Source organism: Phyllostomus hastatus, unplaced genomic scaffold (genome assembly GCF_019186645.2).
Source record: "Phyllostomus hastatus isolate PE091 unplaced genomic scaffold, TTU_PhHast_1.1 phas_contig_40, whole genome shotgun sequence".
In the NCBI taxonomy this organism is placed as follows: domain Eukaryota; kingdom Metazoa; phylum Chordata; class Mammalia; order Chiroptera; family Phyllostomidae; genus Phyllostomus; species Phyllostomus hastatus.
In genome coordinates, this window is record NW_025333872.1 from 68036514 (window position 1) to 68055983 (window position 19470).

The 19470-nt window shown below is 38.8% G+C and overlaps 1 protein-coding gene across 2 annotated transcripts in view; it reads left to right on the forward strand.

The window, feature by feature from the left end:
- The first annotated feature begins 1345 nt into the window (after positions 1 to 1345).
- The window catches only part of CLVS2 (clavesin 2), a 62659-nt gene continuing 44534 nt past the window's right edge, over positions 1346 to 19470 (forward strand). For both annotated transcript variants that reach the window (XM_045842509.1, XM_045842510.1), the window contains exons 1-3: positions 1346 to 1790; positions 2251 to 3183; positions 15164 to 15338. In XM_045842509.1, the coding sequence (XP_045698465.1) occupies positions 2795 to 3183; positions 15164 to 15338 (564 nt within the window). In that variant the 5' untranslated portion in view covers positions 1346 to 1790; positions 2251 to 2794. The remainder of the gene's footprint in view (positions 1791 to 2250; positions 3184 to 15163; positions 15339 to 19470) is intronic.

Genomic DNA, 19470 nt, shown 5'->3' on the forward strand with positions numbered 1-19470 from the left:
TTGAAATGGAACCACATTATTTAACACTTGCATTCGGAATGTTTTGGAGAGTCACAATCACATAGACCTAGAAGGACTGTTACATGGTGTGTACGTATATACAAACATACCTATGTGGCTTATTATTTGCTCCCCAATTAAAATGTAAATTTCTTGAGAATAATGACTTTGTCTCTGCCTGTGTATGTGTGTAATTTATTCTGTTATTCTGGTTTCTACACTATCTGCATTAATTTAGTTAGTAAAATGAGATAGGTCTGCCATATGTCTTCTTAAAACAATTTTAAAAAGCATGGCCAGGAGAAGAACAAAAAGTGTATTCCTGTAATCTAAGGGTTCTAATAGCCAAAAAGTTTACAGTATTTCATTTTCTTATTTTCAAGATCACTTATCCATAGAATCTAGGGCAATGCCCTGCACATAGTAGAAGTGGGTAAGTATTTTTGCATTGCTTGACTTGAACTCAGTAGCCGGTTCCACACTTGGTAAGCTCCAAGTTGCTCTTGTTCAGTAACACATGTTGTGCTTTGAAAACGGTAAACATTTCTTTTTTTCTCGGAGCTGCATATAGTCATGTTCATCTTAATGATTCCCGTTCCTTACAATGATTCTAGTGTATAGGTGCATAACACAGGGTGAAGAATCGTATGTCTCCAGAAATACTAGTTTTATTAGAAGAAGTGAGTCAAGGAGTGCCTATTTTTTCCCCTCCCTCTTCAATACAAATTTAGCAGCCACAGTTTAGGGTTGAAATACTATGTATATAAGTTCCCCCAAGGCTTAATTATCAACATCATGGTTTGGAAACACTCTGATCTTCTCTTCTAAATTAAAGATTTGAACAACAAATACAGACAGTATGAAGTGTTTCTGTACTACTTCTTCATTAAATTACCTCGTACAGAAACTGGCAAACGGGCGTCAATGAGAATTACCATCTACAGCGACTACTCGCGGGACCACTCCAGGGTCTCGCGCGCAAAGGGTGGGCAAAGGGTGGGAGAGGGACGTGGGGAGGACGCAGAGCGTCGCTGTCCCTCCCGGCCCCGCGGTGCCTGCGGGAGTAACCTGATGGAAGCCGGGACCCGGAGCAGGCTAAACTTGCGGCTCAGGATATATGAATGCCACCTAAATTGCCGCCCTACCGAACGAATCTGGCAGAGAGGCGAGGAGTGCGCGCGTGAGCTGAGTGCTTACGTCGTTGCAGTGAGATCCGTGCTGGGATAATTAGAGAGGAGTTGAGCTGAACCGAGTTCGCCTTTCGGCAGCAGCAGCAGGAGCCTCAGTCAGCAGCAGCTGCAGCAGCAGCAGCAGCAGCAAGGGGCGAGCGCCTGACTCCCAGCGTCCGGGCAAGCAAGCAGAGAGGTGGCCGGCGCCCCTCGGCAGCCACCCCACCGCGCCCACCACCCCGGCGGTCCCGGGTGCACAAAGGCGGAGGCCGCCCGCCTGGCCTTCACCACCAGGCGTTCAGTTCCCGCTCCTTCCCTTCTCTCTTGAGAGCGAGAATGGCAGGGCTGAGCGAGGACCCGGGACAGAGGTGGCCCTAGCTTTGCTCTCCTCTCTACCTCTCCTCCTGGGAGGGGAAGCGGGTTGGTCGTGGACTATGTGGCCGCGGCTGCTCCCCAGTGCGTCCTCGGCCCGGGAACCCGCTACCGCCCCTCTTCTCTGCTGGAACCATCCCACCGAGCGGAGTTGATGCTGCTGTCGCCGCCGCCGCCGTTGCTGAAACCGCGGCTGATGGATGCCAGGAAGTGCCGCATTGCTTAGCGTCCCCGCCTCCGGGTTTGCTGGTAGGAGCCTTCTGCTCTTTCTTCCCTCTTGCTCTGGGGTTTTATAAAAAGGTGGAGGCATTCTGATTTTATTCTCCACTCCTCTTTTGCACCTTCTCACCCCACCTAGCATTTGTAATGTACATTCCCAGAGCGATTCCTCCAGTCCTCCGGGGCAAGTCCGTTGAAATAAAGGGCCAGAGAAAGGCAGAAGTTGGGGGTGGGGGTGGGGGTGGGGGTGGGGGGAGCCCACGCTGGTGCCAACGCCACCAAAAACCCTTCTGGTGCCTTATGAGATCGCGGGTGTATCCAAGAGGGGCGGAGGGAAGGTGCGCTATATACAGAGTCTCCACCTAATCGGATCATAATAATTTTAAATAAAATCCCACAAATATATTTTACAAATAGCTTCTTTGAATAAGCAGAAGGAGAAATAAGCTCCTTTTCCCCCTCTTTCTCTGTCTTTTTCTTTCTGGCAAAGACGCTCTTCCCCTGCTTGGAGCTCAGCGCTGAAGAGCCACCTTGTTATTAATCACAATCCCCATCGTTATCCTTGACTGGAGCATCCTTCGGTAGGGACCGCAGAAGCGTCAAAGTGTTGCGGCTGAGATGTGCGTGGGAGTTGTTTTTGTTACATCTTGGGAGAGAAGAGGACAGCACCAAGATCAGCACCGCCCGTGCGGGGTGCGATTAGGCGTGTTTTGTTAGGGGACTCAAAGGACGAGAAGAGGAGCGCTGGGACGGCCAAAGGTGCGCATCTCTTTAGAGGAAAGGAAAGAGGGAACCAAAGTGGGGGCGGTTTTTCAAGGGAGTGGGAAAAGAAGTTTATCTCCTTCATAAATAAAGCGGTGGGAAAGCGGGAGCAACAGGGTACTTGATTGGACACAAAGACAAATCATTTCCTGTAAAGAAGAGGAAGCAGGCATCTTCCAGGTCTGGAGGCCAGAGTGTGGTAGTGACAAGGGCCAGGTTTGTTGTGGGACAGTCAGCAGGAGGAAGGGAAGGCTCAGGAAACAGACAGAACAATGACTCACTTACAAGCTGGGCTGTCTCCTGAGACCCTGGAGAAAGCTCGCCTGGAGCTCAACGAGAACCCAGATACACTGCACCAGGACATCCAGGAGGTGAGAGACATGGTCATCACCAGGCCGGACATTGGCTTCCTGCGTACGGATGATGCCTTCATCTTACGCTTCTTGAGGGCCAGGAAGTTTCATCACTTTGAGGCCTTCCGTCTCCTGGCCCAATACTTTGAGTACCGGCAGCAGAACCTGGACATGTTTAAAAGCTTCAAGGCCACTGACCCTGGCATCAAGCAGGCACTGAAGGATGGCTTCCCTGGGGGCCTGGCCAATCTGGACCACTATGGCAGGAAGATACTAGTCCTTTTTGCTGCCAACTGGGATCAGAGCAGGTAAATCCTAAATCCCAACTTATACCAGGGATTCTTTTCTCCTATTTTACAGAATTTACCCTGAATAGTGTTATAGCTTTACAGATTTGATGCTATGACTTGGCTGGGAACAAAAGGGAAATTGGAACTAAAACATAAGTTATTGGGGGGCACCTGGGGTAGTGAGAGGAGGACATTTTTTTAACCTTTGAGACTCTTCACAAGTATCCAGTTTCTACTGAAGCTTTAAGTGCTTCCTGAGCCCTTTAGATTTCTGCTGCAATCCAAATTAACTTCTAAATAAATCTGCTGAATTTCCCACCTCCTGAATAAGTTTACTGTGCTGCAGAGAAATTAGTATAAGAATGGAGATAACTTTTTCTCCTTCCTTCTAAAGAAATTACTAAACTAGATTCATCGTCATCATCATCATCATCATCACGATCACCATCATCTTCATTACCATCATCATCATCATCATCATCATCATCTCTTTCTTTAGTACTGAGGTTTTATTTTTTAAGGATAGCCTGGCGTTCAACCAAGATTGAGTAGTTTTATTGCTGGGGAACTTTTCTGCTTGGTGACGTGCAGAGGAAGGAATGATATGATGTGTGTCACTTCAATGAAAAGGCAGAATTGTATTCTCTGTTTCTGAGCATGCCTGCCTACACTGAAGTGAAGGCTGACGGGTGTCCTTGTGCTTCACTTGTCACTAATCCAGAGAAGGTGTTTCCTGCCTGATGTGATATTTCGTCTCTTGGAAGAAAGTGGAAAATATTCAGGTAGACTTTTTGAGCTCTCTTGCTTTTAAATAGAAGAGAAATCATATTTTTATTTTATTTACATTATCATAGGAAAATGCAAAGAGTGACTCTTCTATTTCCTCAATCAGAATTCTTTTCTCAGGCTGACAGATATAAGAAATTATAAATGCTCATGTATAAGGTAGTTTCAATTAAGTTCAAAGGTAATGTATTTCATGGAACCTAAACATGTTTATCAAAACTGTGAATCATAAGGAACTGGTTGTTAAAATATTGGTGTATTTTTAGGTCTGTGAATGGTGACTTTTGATGCATCAGGTTAGTTTAAACCATCCCTGGAGTAATTATAAAAGACTTTTTTCAATGACTGGGAAATCTTATAGATAGGCTTCTCAGAATCTTGGGATCCTAAAAGGTAAATTAATATTTTTAACAGGTTTTTACTCTTTAATTGGTATCTTTTCTCTCTAATTTTAGGTTGATTATTACCACAATTATTTTTTAGGTAAATATAAAGACAAACTACAACGTGAAGAATCCTAAAATCATACAGCTAAGAAACTCACAGAGAGTTAGCCATTGAGGGGGAATGGAGTCCTGTTACTTCCTTTGATTGGTTACAGAAATAATTTTTTTTTAAAGATTTTATTTATTTATTTATTTATTTATTCTTAGAGGAGGGGGGCAGGAGGGAGAAGGAGAGAAAGGAAGAGAAACAGAGATGTGGTAGGGAAACATTGATCAGATGCATCCTGTACGCCCCGAGCTGGGGACCTGGACTGCAACCCAGGCATGTGCCCTGAACGGGAATAGAACTGGCAACCTTTTGGCTTGCTGGACAGTGCCCAACCCACTGAGACACACTAGTCAGTGCAGAAATAATATTCTACTTTTTATCAGGTAGAAAAGTTTAAAGGACCACGAAATGCCAATTTTGACCACTGTGTTTCTTTAACTTTTTTTGTTTTCATCTGGGCAATACATTGTAGGGTCATGCAAACCAATGATTGTGTGTATCAAAATTGAAAACTTCTATTCAAGAAAGAACCTGATATTCTATTTTTCAGTTCGATTGGAACTTTGTTTATTAGGCTACAGATAAATGGGAGCTATGGAAATCTTGTATTTAAATACGCCTCACAGTCTGAAAGTATAATTAGTGGGATAGATTGCGTCAGGGAGGCACATGTTTACATTAGACATACTTTAATTTATTTTTATAAGTGAACTAATATTCCCACTGATTTATAAACCTAATTAAGATGAAAATCACTTAACATTTCTCATGTATGTGGGAAGTTGATTATTCCAGATCACTAAAGAAACTGTGTTTTTGTTGTCCATTTCATACTTTTATATAAAGGATAGGTTACTAGTAATCAAAATCTATCTCCCTAGAAATCTACAGTGGGAGAAGATTTATTAATTGGTATATAGAACTGCTTTTTATTAAATCAGCATAACAATTTTAAATATTAAAATTTTGTACATGTGAAATTAAAAATGAGAAGTGGTGTCTTGTAAAAACACCACAATGGGTTCTGTAGACTAATGACTGTGAATTCTTTCTATGGATGGAAATGAGAAGACATAATCATGAAGTTATAGTATATCAAGGTCAAAAGGTAGCACAGGGGAAAGTAATGAGGGCAAAATGGGGACATTTGTAATTGAACAAGAATAAAAATATTAAAAAATTAAACATGGAAAAACAGGAAAAGTTATATGTTATTTAGAACTTGACTAAAATTCAGTTTTCTCCTTCCATATATTTTTTAAAAAGTAATTTCTTCCTTCTCCTCACCTGCCCCCATCCCAAACCTACATATACCTAATTCCAAGGACTAGTGGATAAAGAGGTCTACCCTCTTGGCACCCTCTGTAGCCCATTATCATTGGACTATATGCATAAGAACTGCCCTGAAACCTGCAGGATGGCTGCCTTTCTGGCAGTACCAGGGTATCAACAGCCCTTCCCCTACCTTTGGCCTGAATCCCCTTTCTTCTTCTTCCAATTCTCAGCCTCAAGTCTCATCTGACTAGATTCCTACAGAAATTGCTACCACCATCCCTAGATGTTTACCTTACTGTTGCTTTGTTAGGTGGATAGCCATGTGCTAAATTCTCTCATTCCCCTCCTGTCCTGTGAGTCCACTGCTCTCACCTTCCTGCCCTGATCCTGGAATCCCAAACAACCTGGGTCTCTTGAGGAGACTGCACATCTGATCATAGTTCTGGCCACCTTCCTTGAGTTGTTCAATGAATTACCTGGCTTTCAACAACTTTGTACAAAGTAGCATTGTTTTAAAGTAACAATAGGTGGGTGGGAATGCCCACAATTACAGAGGCAAATTCCAGACATGAGGTAGAAAGAAAATGCCTCCCTGTATTTGGAAAACAGGTTATTTCCAACTTCCCAAAGGGAAAAGGAAGATTTTAAAAATAAATATTGAAAAACTCTATAAAGACATTGAAATAATTGATCTTCATAACAAAAGAAAGACTAACCTTTGTGTTATTATTTTTATAAGAGCACCTGAACTAGAGTGAATGCTCAATAAATATTTGTTGATTTGAATGCCATTATGTATTTTTTCTAAAATTAGAAAAATGCTAAGTAGGAAGTGATCTAATGCATACTTTCTCCTATATTAAATTTGTAGGACAGTTTTCTGTCCTCCTCAGGAGGCTGGAAATAGTAAATGTGTGTGAGATGGTGACTATAAATAAAATAGTGTTTCTCTCTACTGTGATGTAATGCAGGCCAGTTTCAGGTTATTGAACTGGACCATTTCCAAAGCCTTTACAAGAGGCATGGAATCTTCAGGAAGACTAAGGTAAAATAATATTTACAGTATACCCACTTTCTAATAACTCTTAAAGGGAAAAACTGAAATGTTGAAATGACTTTCAGTTTAGTTTGTGGTTCTTTTTAAAAGGAATTGAACAGGCTTAGATGACTTATTCCATTTCTTGAGCAGGCTAACTTTGGAAAATATTCATACAATTTTATCTCCTTTCAGATTATCTAACATAGTTTCTGGACACAAAAGTAAATTCTACAAAATGAAAAACAATTGGATGGTTTCACTGCATCATCAGGATGCAGGTGGCCTCCATGCATTCCATGCTGCATTCCTTTCATGAGTGACAGTGCCCTACTTAGGACTCATTCAGCAGATACCTTCACATGTTCACCCGATGTTAACAGTGGAATGTGAGAATGATGTGCTGTGAAGCTGGAAGTGATTGCACTACCTTCAGAAGAGGAGGTTTGGAATAAAAGTAGATCGTGATCTACACCCTAGGACATGAGGGCAGGCATCTGAGTAGTTGAAATTTACTGACATATATACTTACCGGAGATAGTCATGAGCAAATTATGTCACCTGAAATATAATCATGACATGTATTCTGATAGTTGGCCTGCAAATTTTCAGTTAGCCTGAAAGTCATATTTTACCTCATTAGACTTATAGTTTTCTATGCTTTAGTACAGCAAACAATCGCTTATCTAGAGTCTGGTTAATAACCATTAGAAAACCATTAAATGCAGCTAAACTAAAATGATTCTTGATGCAGTGGCAATTCAGAAAACACTGACCGTCTCGTAGCTCTGTTTGGCTTGTCGTAATGGACATTGATTATCACTTAGAGTATTTATTGAAGCTCTGGAAGGGGTAGAAGGCCGACTGGTCAGACATTTCTCTGACCCTGAAACTTATCCTGGAATCTGCCTGAAAAACGTGTTTTGTCAGTTTGTTTATTTTGTGTGGCTTTTTCATAAATAGAAGATATACAAATGGTTAGCTACTTACAGCTTTAAATAGAACTATGATTATGTTTCCATTTATTAAAATAATGTAACCAATCTCTAAATTGAAAGAAGGTTTACAATAATGATAGACTAAAATTTAAAAAATAACCATGGACTATACAGATAATTTTTGGTCTGATTTTTCAAGACCTCCTGGCTTAATTTATTAAAATATTTAAATATTTCTCAACTATTTGCTGCATAGTGTGGTATGCCATGGCAGGGTCAGGAATTTTTTCCTTCAGAATCCTGGAGACATCGCTGTGCTGTGTCATGGATGGATTTTGAGATTCAGCCAAACCAGTAATGGCAGATGTGGCTTCCATGGGGCTTCTGTCCCAGCAGAGCTTCATATTGCCTCCTTATAAGGATGGCTCTTTTAACAAATACTCTGAAAACTGCAGGTTATTCAACACTATGTCCTTGGTTCATACCTTGGAAATTGGAAAGAAAAAATTATCCTGAAAAATATTAGTGGGATATTGGAATAAATCTCTGAAAAAATAAGACAGTCTCTAAAAACTAGGACAACTATGCAGGAATTAGTAAAATAGTTTTGAAATAACAGTAAAGACCAAGAGAACCAACCTATAGTAACAGTCTATTGGGCTAGACCAAACCAGGCATGTTTCAGATATGCAACTTCAAACAAAGTTGAAGAGAAGGATTCGAGGTTACTACAGTGCACTGAAAATATGCCTCAAATTAAATGTACAAAGATATTTCAAAACATGAGCCAAGTTAGTGAAATAATAAATTATCCTTAGTGAATTCATACATTCCCTCCATTCCAGGAAAGAGCCTGAGCACGTTTACATCGTTGAGCACAGGCACATGTCATTCATTAACGCAGTAAGTGACACCGTCGACCTCAGGGAAAGGATGTCCCTGTACGCCGGGTCCTCATCCTATCACGGAGCACATAGTACTCAATTCAAGTCAATTTTCTTTAAAAAAGCATACTTCAGTCAAACATGGGCTACATACATAGACATTTAATCATTGCTGGAGGCAAATAAACATACATAACACATTCTTTGTACTAGCAAGGGATATATACAGCCTCTCCGGGAAGAAAAAACAGGAAAAGCTACATAGCTGCCAGGTTGCAATGAGGGTAACTGCCAGTGGAGAAGTTCAGGGCAATAGCGTAGCTGTGAGCCACTCAGTGTTTTATGGAATGGTGCTTAGTTGGTTAAATAAATTCAAGCTTTTATTATTTCATTTTAAAGATTAATTAACTAATTCATTCATTTAAAACACTTGTATTGCATGTATCAGGCACTCCTCTAAGCACTTAACAAACATTAATTTATTAAATCTTTATGACAATCATATGAGGTAGGTCCTGTTCATATTTAAATTTTGAAAATGAGAAAACTGAGGCACAAAGCAGTTAAGTCTTTCACTCATAACCAGTGAATCGGTCAAACTTTTTGTTTGTGTGTGTGTATAGACAGCAACATAAATCTTGGGAAAAAACCCTTAAATGTAACTATATCAGAAAACAAGCTCTAATCATTAAAAAATCATCTGTGGTTTAGAAAGTCTTGATTAAATATCAGGATATAGATGAGTAGGCACAGAAACTGACATTGCTGTAATAAATCTTCTGAAGGGAAGGACTTTACCAAGCAGACACTTGCCTAGAATATTCCTCCCTGAAAAGAAGAGTTGCCCGTCTGGTGTGTTTGTATATTTCCAGCATAATTCTGTTTTATTTTAATTTGGTGGAAGTAGTGCATACTTTTTAAACTTTTTTTCAAGGAAATACATTTTCTTCTGTAGATATTTTATTTCCAACAAAGCATCTTTCTCTTGTTCTCACTCACCTACATTCTCATAGCAGTAAAATTAAAGCAAGGCCCAGACAGATAATCTACTGTGCTTAGTGATACAAACCAGACACGTGAATATTTCAGACTTCATATTTTCCCCAGGGTTTGTAGAGTTAGCCTTTTCCCATCCCAGTTCTTTTGAGTGTCTTGTTGCTTTTCCTCCACCAAAGCCTACTGTGGGGCCAGGCTGGGATGTGTCCTGGTGACTGACCCAGCACCATGTTGGGATTGACTTTCTGATCTGTCTCCTGACACACGTTATGCCACTGAGACACGAAAAAGCAGAACATCTACTCATCAAACTCTGTTCTAGGTATGAGACACCATAGGGGGTGGAGAGAATCGTGGTCAGTCAGAAAGAGGCGGCTTCTCATCTAGGCTCTCATTTCCTCCCACAGTGACTCTGGGTATATTGTTTGAATTCTCTGAGACCTTGCGCCATCATCTCTGATGAGATCGGGTGCATTCAGGGTGGTACGGCTGTAGACTGCCTTCATCTCTAATTTGCTGAGACCTCATCTGTGTTCTCATCTCCAAAATAATAGGATCAAAGCCAGCACTGAGACTTTGGCTTGTTTTGAGATTAAGATAATGCATTTGAAATTCCTTTGAAAATCTTCAACTATTCTGTTAGCCAGGTAGAGATATTATTATTATTCCCCTCAGTAATATGAAGCATGTAATGGGTTCACTTTGGCACTAAGGATACCTCGAGGCATTAATAATGGTAATTCTTCTCCTTTGTCTCTCCCCTAGCACCTTTCTTACAGGACCTGTCTTAATGAAAACTGATGGGCGGGGGCAGCCTTAATGAAGAATTTAATAATGGCTGATTGATTTAGTGACAAAGGGAAATTGCTTGCTGTTGTGCTGCTCAATGTGATGCCAAGATGCCAGTTTTTCCCTGTCAGACTAAAAGAAAGGTTTGGAAAATAGGAAAGAAATGACCTGTTTGTGATTTACGTTGCTCTTAGCACTGATTGTAAGCTGTGGTACAGGGTGAGATACTTTGAATCTCAGGATTGAAGCACAGAACAGGTAGCCACCCAGAACCTTTCAAGAAACTCCCCTGTTCCTGACTGTACAAGTAGGAAACAGAAGTGGGTGTCAAAGTTTTCTCCACCTAATCTTTGTTCAAAGTCCACTCCACTCTTTCTTTCAAGAGCAATGGTCTACACTTTTGTGTAGGCTGGTGTCCCACTTTTAAAATCCCTTAATTGGTGTTTTTATTTCTTCCTTTTCTACATGCTACTTATCATCCTCTCCAAGTTGATTTCAGATTCAGGCTCTACTTAATGCTATTTTGGGAAGCACAGCCAGGAGTTAAGAGCTGCATAAATGTGCTAGTTTGTTCCAGCATACAAGAGAAGAGTAGCATTGGTGGAGCGCCTGTAAATTGGGGTGTAAACCCAAGGCAGAAACATGTGAATCACTTATTGTACTGACACTTCATAAATTGTAAAAATAAAAATAATTTCAAAGAGTAGAACTATGGTAGGGTTTCTGAAGAGATGAAATTCATAAAATGCTCTATTTTTTTGGAAGATATTTTATGGAATTTAGCAAGATCTCTTTTAATAACGTTCTACTTAGGAAGAGCCTGCTGAGCTGCTGATGGGAGTAACGTGACATGTTTGACAGCAGAGGACTGGGGTGTCAAGAGGGTTTTGACCTGCCCTTTGAATACTGTAAGCTAGGATGCTTTTATGTTTCTTTCCTTAAACTTGTACATTCATATGAATTATATAAATGTCATTTAACTCTTTTTTTTTGAGTAAGATAATAAATTTTAAAACTTAGTGAGATTTACTCTTGAAAATGTTGTAAACCTGCTTTTTTTTCATGGCCGATCCTGGAATTTACCTTATTTTAGATACTTCAGAATAATAATATACATATAAATTTTCTCTTGGCTTGGACAGTTTTATAGAACCGTAAGTAAAATGTGTTAGCTAAAACAAGTTGCTTCTTATTTTGAGCCCTTACTAGTGTAATGATTTATTTTTTTCTATGTGCAATGCATCATCCTTCCAAAACTTATTTCAGATTCAAGTTTTACTTAATGCTACTTTGATATTAATGATATTTGGTATTTTTGTAAGAAACTCAAGAATGATCACAATGAAAGAACAGTTCTAAGTTGGACTTTTCTAATTTTTAATTTTCTTGATCATGATGTTATTATAGACTTTAGGAATTAGAATGAATATTTTTTTTGAGGAGGGTCCACATTTAACCAGAAATATACCTCTTTTGCTCCAACTTCCCAGTTTATGTAGGTTTATAAGCTTTTGCTTGTGACACAGTGGTTGGCTATTAAATTTAAAAAGGAGATAGGCAGGGCCCAGTGTGACTCTGTTGATTGGGTGTCATCCCAGAAAGCAAAGGGTCACTAGTTTAATTACTGGTCAGGGCACATGCCTGGGGTGTGGGCCAAGTCCCCAGGTGGGGTGTATATGAGAGGCAACCAATTGATGTTTCACACATCCATGTTTCTGTCCCTCACTTTCCTCTTCTCTGAAACTAAACAAAATCTTTAAAAAGAATAAAAGAAAAGGGAGATATGTCAGCCACAAAGCAACAGATAAAGGTATTCAGCCATATATACTTCATAGGCTTAAAGGCAAATATGTAATGGAGTTCTACAATAAGTTTTATTATCTTATATATTTAGAAAGTATTTTAGGATGCCATATTCATATTATTATAAATAGTCTGCACATCATCCAAAGTTTTAAAAGAACCTGTTGAACTTTGCCTTTTACAATAGTAATAAGTTATCTAAAGGTCATCAAGTTTTAAAGTAGAATGTAAAAACAAATATCCTTCAGTTCTGAGGATACCTTACCAAGTATATCCAGGGTCATACAGCTAATGAGGGATGGGGAAGAAATTTATCTTGACATTTTCTGACATCATGCTCTGTGTTTGGTTAATACTGGGATCCAAGAGATATCTTACTCCATATTACTGTACTAATTTTGCAGATAAGGAAATGATGTCCAGTGAAAGTGAAAAGTCACCTGAACATTTATTGTTAATTATTTCTTACTTCCTGCACTACTATGCTTCCTCTGTTTGCCTCCAGATGTTTTTAGAAGTAAAAATAGGACGACTCCTACATATGCACTCACTGTCTCATACTGTGAGTGAGCATTTAGTAGTGGATGTCAACCTTCACTTCCACTAAATACCAGTGATTTCCACTTCCAATCCACCACCTTCCCCATCCCACTTCTTTCAGAGGTCAGGATTTTTTTCTGTAGCTTTCATCATTTTTAATTATATTTTATTTGATTATGCTATTACAGTTGTGCCAATTTCCACCCCCCATGTCCCTGTCCACCTAGCTCCCCACACTCCCTCAGGCAATCCCCACACCATTGTTCATGTCCATGGGTCATGTATATAACTGCTTTGGCTACTCTATTTCCTATACTGAACTTTACATCACCATGACTATTCTGTAACTACCTATTTGTACTTCTTAATCCCCTCACCTCTTCACCCATTACCCTATACCCATTATCCTATTGGCAGCCATCAAAATGATTCTGTCTCTATTCTTGTTTGCTTCGGGTTTTTTTTTTAGATTTGACTGTTGATAGATTTGTATTTATTGCCATTTTATTTTTCATAGTTTTGATCTTCACTTTTTAAATAGTCCCTTTAACATTTCATATAATCTAGGCTGGCTGCTACTAGTGCTGGGCCTGTGACTCACTGAGGCCAGCTGTTGCTTGTTTGATAGAATTTAGGAAGTTGTGAAACATGAGCAAAGACCAGCCATTCGCATGGAAAAGCAGCTTAAATGGGTCTGTTAGTTGGTTGGGGCAGAGTCTGTGGGGATCTCCAAAGCAGCTGAACAGAGTTAGCCAGGTTGATGGAGTCTCAGATGTGGCACCAGCTTGCCACCTCAGTCTGGATGGCTGTGGTTTCTTTAATTCCACAGTCATCAGACTTCCATTCAACTCAATTTCTGATGATTCTGAGTGAAAGCTGTTCTATATATATATTTTTTTAAATATTTATTTATTTATTTTTAGAGAGGGAAGGGAGGGAGAGAGAGAGAGAGAAACATCAATGTGCAGTTGCTGGGGGTCATGGCCTGCAACCCAGGCATGTACCCTCACTGGGAATCGAACCTGCGACACTTTGGTTCGCAGCCCGCGCTCAATCCACTGAGCTACGCCAGCCAGGGGAAAGCTGTTCTATATTTTAGTTGTAATTTTGATGTGGTTGTGCAAAGAGGCAAGACAAGTCTACCTATGCTACCATCTTAATCTGAAGTCTCTTCTGTAGATTTTATTGAACATTTCCACCTGCAATGTTGAGGAGAAAAAAAAACTTGAGAAGCAGCATGCTAAAAAATTGAAATGGTTAAAATATTCCATAATTGTGCCAATTCCTCTTAAAATGCTAACATTCTTTTCTTAAAATAATTATCTCATTTTTTTCTCTCAGCTCTGGCTGCATTACCTCTTTTACTTTCTCGAATTTGAGATCTGTATATTTTTGATTCTGAAATTTTCAACCTTGAGCCTTCTCTTGAGTTGAATACATATTTTTTTCAGATACCTAATTGCCATTAACCAGGAGTACTATATGTTTTCGAATACAACAGGTTCTTTTCCAAAGTCTTTATTTTCAGTCATCCCAGCTGTGTATTCTTTTTAAATTATATTATTTATTCAGGCTCTGAAGCTAGAGTCTGTGTGTCATCCTTTACTCTTCCCTCAATCTTAGTCCCCACATCTAATTAAGTGTCAAATTTTCCCAAGTTTACTTTTGAAATACTTGTCAAATTTGACTTACTGTCTCCATTCTTATCTCCATGCCTTTGTGAAGGTAGTGCCATAATCTACACTAGTGTCTTTGTACTCTAGTCTAGTCCATTTTACAGGAACAATGTAAAGAACATTTATTGAATTTTTATAACGTGCCAGGCACAGTGTTAAGGTGTTAGTCAGAAAAAGATAGAGACTCAACCCTTATTCAGAAGGCCTGCATTGTGATAGGTAAATTTCCCTTTTTGTACTCACTGATCTTCCTTTCTTTCTATTTATACACTTTTTCTTCCTTCTTTTCTTTTATCTTCACGATATCTTGACGATACAAACTCAATACAAGTAATTAAAATCTGTTGACACTTTTACTCATTTATTGATTAGCATCCTCAAATCTCATTCTGAAAATTTTCAAATACGCGAATATGAAATGTCTATTACTTACAGCATTTCTGAGCTATTTAAAAGTACATACCTAATTTTGAGATAAGTTGCAGTGAGATCAGAAAATGATTTAAAAAAAGCTTAGAGGTAAAGTACATGGTTGTGAAATATGAAGAAAACTAGTATTTTCCAAAGCATTTTAGCTTGTTTTGGTAGAATACATGTTAAATTCTATTATGTCCTAAGTGCTGCAAAATCAAGTTCCTTTTAAAAGAATATTTTTAAACAAAAGCATCTACTTAAAATTTTTTAGGTATTTTCAGAGGAGTTTTTAGTGTGCTAATTTTTTTCTATAGTTTATGAAGAAGTGGTTGTCAGATTTAATGAGGACTTTTCCGTTGTTGATAGGTACACACTGGTGGATATTTTGCGTGCCATCTTGCTGTCTTTAGAAGCCATGATTGAAGACCCCGAGCTCCAAGTGAATGGATTTGTTTTGATCATAGACTGGAGTAACTTCACCTTCAAGCAAGCCTCTAAACTTACACCCAGCATGCTACGATTGGCTATTGAAGGCCTTCAGGTAAAGATTTGCAAATTACCCACTCTCTTGGTCTCCCTCTTTTGACTCATCTAATCCATTAGAATAACAAAATGTCTTACTTGAGGAATAAAAATAATTTTTATACAGTTTTCAAATGCAAACATTAAAACACTAACTGGACAAAGGGTTTTAGAAGAAAAACTGAGGACGTGGGCCTGTTAATAAATGAGAATTTGTACTATTTCGTGCAAACCCTCACTATGCCTACACTTAAATATGGGTGGAGATGACCTGAGATTTTTATCTTGAGAATCAGAATAAGTAACATCTTTTCAGTTTTAAGGACTGTTTAAGCTTGCTTTTATTTCTTTCTCCTTTTCTGTGTATATTAGTTAAGTGTTAAATGTTTGCTTCATTATTTCATTTAACCTGGTGAACTTGTGATGTGAGGGGCAATATCTTCATATTGCCTAAAAAACTTGTAAAATCAATCAAAATCATTTTGATCTCCGAGCTACAGAATCACTGTTTTCAATTACTTTTCTAGACTTAATTGGGGTTTTTGTTCTGTTTCCATTTTGGTAGAAGGGCTATCACATAGAATTTATACAGGAATGGTCTATCTTCCAGTGAATGACATTTAACTGATTGGGAATCATAAAATGGAAAATCAATCATTATTTAGTGGTATGTCATAATTAGTTAATGGCTGATTGCTCCCTAAAAATGAGCTACTTCTTCAGGTGGCAGGACAGCTTAACCAAATTGAACTCACAGTTTGAGTTTTGCCTCTGCAGTGAATAAGACACTGTGATCATTTTTCTCTGCATAGGCTTTTTCTGATGCACATTTCCTGACTTGCTTTTGGTGAGTCACTCTTGCTCCTGTCTTATCTTTTTTTTTTTTAAGATTTTATTTATTTATTTTTAGGAAGGGAAGGGAAGGGAGAGAGAGAGAGAGAGAGAGAGAGAGAGAGAGAGAGAGAGAGAGAGAGAGAGAGAGAGAGAGAGAGAGAGAGAAACATCAATGTGCGGTTGCTGGGGGTTATGGCCTGCAACCCAGGAATGTACCCTGGCTGGGAGCTCCTGTCTTATCTTGAATGACACTCTTGTTTAACTCCATAGAGAGAGTTAATAAGGTTGGGAGAGGGACAAAATGATGCATATTTTAGAATGTGCCCTATCACTGGCAGTGTATAAAGTGTTGGTTATTTTATAAAGAAAATCAGTTGCCACCAACCATGTTACTTTTAAGCAGGATATAACCTAGCTTTTTAGAATTGCTATCACTATTTAACTTGTGCTTTCTCTTTACACTAGAGGTAGACTAGACTTTTAGCTGCATGAAGGACTGGAGAACTCATTTTGCAGGAACTCAAAAAGCCATCTCAAGGAGAGACTCAATGCCTTCCTATATGCCAACTTGTACACTATATGGAGACAGTTAGTAATAAGATCTGAGTAAGCAGGATTGATGCCTCGTGGCTGCCTGTTGGGAAGCCACTTAAAATAAATGAGTTCTTCCTACCAATAAATTTGACATATTATTAACCTTTAAACTCAATGTTATCTTCAGGTCAAACTAATTATTTAAATGTTCCATATATGTCTATATGTGTCTATGTCTCTGTACTATATTTAGAAACAATGGTAATTTTGAATAGTATTATAAGATGTGCTAAAAATGTTCCATTGTAACATGCATAATTTCATATTTAGCCTTATATAGAAGTTACATTTCCTGACTTTTTAAATCAAGTCTTTGTTAATTTTTCACTTACCATGTGAGAAATATTATTGTGCATTGATATACGTTTCATGCAGAGCATGAGTAAACTTATTTTTGAGATTGACGTCAGACCATAAAACATTTTCATTAAAGATACATATTCAATTTTTTGTCACTAAACACAACTAATAGCATCATCAAAACCACCAACACTATCACAACAATAAATAACTTCCAGTTAGTCTAGTCAGGGAAATTAAGATATGGTATTTTATTTATTTTTACATTTTGATGTGAGAATATTTTAATAACTCAGTGACAGTTTATATCATGTCATAATTCTGCTATAACATGTTATTTACACTGAGGTAAGTGTAAAAAATATTGCAGTGAGTTGGACCAAAAATAAGAAAGGCTACAAATGGGTCTAGTGCCAGAAAGGAAACTTACTTTAATGATATGTATTACTAATGAGATGTAACTGTGTTTTGAGGGGGCCCCATCTCTCTTCCTTTTGAATTTGCTGCATAACCTCTCTATCTTCACACACTAACCCCCTTTTTCCTCAAGCAAAAGGGTATTTTGAGTGATCCACCTAGCGATAGCACCTGATAGCATAGTTAAAGACATGTAGACCATTGCTAGAAGATCCGCCTGTGATCACTGCACAAGGTCCATAGAGAGACAGTGTGGAAGGTTGAAAATAAAAATGGGTTATAGAGACAGACCCAGCTTTGGAAGAAAATTCTGCCATGTAGCAAATACTTGGTCAAATTCCTGAAAGTTTTTGAATCTCAGTCTGTTCATTTATATCAAATTTAAAGTATTTTATTAGAAGTGATAAATCTTATTATATTTTGCTTGCTTATATTAAAGAACAAACTGACAGTATCCAGAGGAGAGAGGACAGGGGGATAATGGGGGTAAAAGAGGAAGGTCTATCAAGGAACAGGTATAAAAGACACATGGACAAAGTCAAAAGGTATAGGTTTGAGGGTGGGAGATGGGGATGGGTGTGGGGGGTGACGTGGGGTGAAAATGGAGACATCTGTATTTGAACAACAATAGAGAGAGAGAGAGAGAGAGGGAGGGAGGGAGAAAGAAAGAAAGAAGAAAGAAAGAAAGAAGAAAGAAAGAAAGAAAGAAAGAAAGAAAGAAAGAAAGGAAAAGAAAAGAAAAGAAAAGAAATACATCTTGCACCTAGCAAGTGATGTCAATGATGAAAGTAGTTGATCTGCATGAGTTCATATTTTTCAGGTGCCCCAGTTTTCTGCACATGTGCTGGTTTTCTCACAATTACAGTGACCACCTGGATAGTGAAGACTTAACATTGATTGACACTGGGAATCTGAATGATCTCATATTTTGCATTTAGTGCTTAGATTGTAGATGCACAGATTGACTTTTTACAAATCACTTCACTGTGTGGTTAAATAGTGTCTAGATATGTTCATGTTAGGTGCCAAATAAAATATTTTTCCATGTTGGAAGCCAAGCAAAAATGAGATCGTTTCATCTAGTGAAAAATAATCTTTCTTTTAGAAGAATCTCCAGGCAGGCAACGTTGGAAAGGTGGTGATTGTGGAGATATCCTTGACCTTGAGTGTTGAACAAGAGTTTTTGCTAAATTGACAAGGACAGGGAAACTTTGGGAAAATGATTTTGAAGAAACCTACAGCCACAGGGGGGTAGAAGTACATGATAAATCTGTTTTCATACGGTAAAAATGAGAAATGAATTGAAGGTAATGACCAGCAATGATCTGGGAAGAGCAGGCTGAACCTTGTCTCCATGGGAGGGATGCCCAAGCCACAGGCCACGGGTTGCATGTGGCCCAGGATGGCTATGAATGTGGCCCAACACAAAACCATAAATTTACTTAAAACTTTTTTTTGCTCATTAGTTTTCAATAGTATTTTTGTATTTAATGTGGACCAAGATAACTTTTCTTCTTCCAGTGTGGCCTAGAGACGCTGAGACCTCATTGAATGGCACACTCTGCATTTAGGCCTGTGTTTTCAGACATGGGGGGATTTTGGACAAGAAAGTGACCTGGTCACTACTTTGCCTCAGGAAGAACTCTTGGGTAGAAGAATGAACTTGGATCAAAGGAGGGAGGGTTTAGATCTAGTGCATCCCAAACTATGTCGTAGATGATTATGTGGATTCCATTTTGTAAGACAGGAAATGAAACTTAAGGGAATTTGACACTCAAATTTTCTTAACTGACTTCAAGGCTTGAGTCCAAGTTGGCCAACTCCACAGACCAACGGCTCTCCTGAATCGTGTTGCTTCTATTGTTTCCAGGCCTGTGCTTACAAAAAAGTGGGCAAGCTCAGTTAAGAGTAACTTGCCTCCCCATGCCAAATTCTCACATGTTAATACAGGTGAAATTTGTTTATTGTGATAAACAAGGCAGTGCTAACTGGCCTTGGCACTTCTT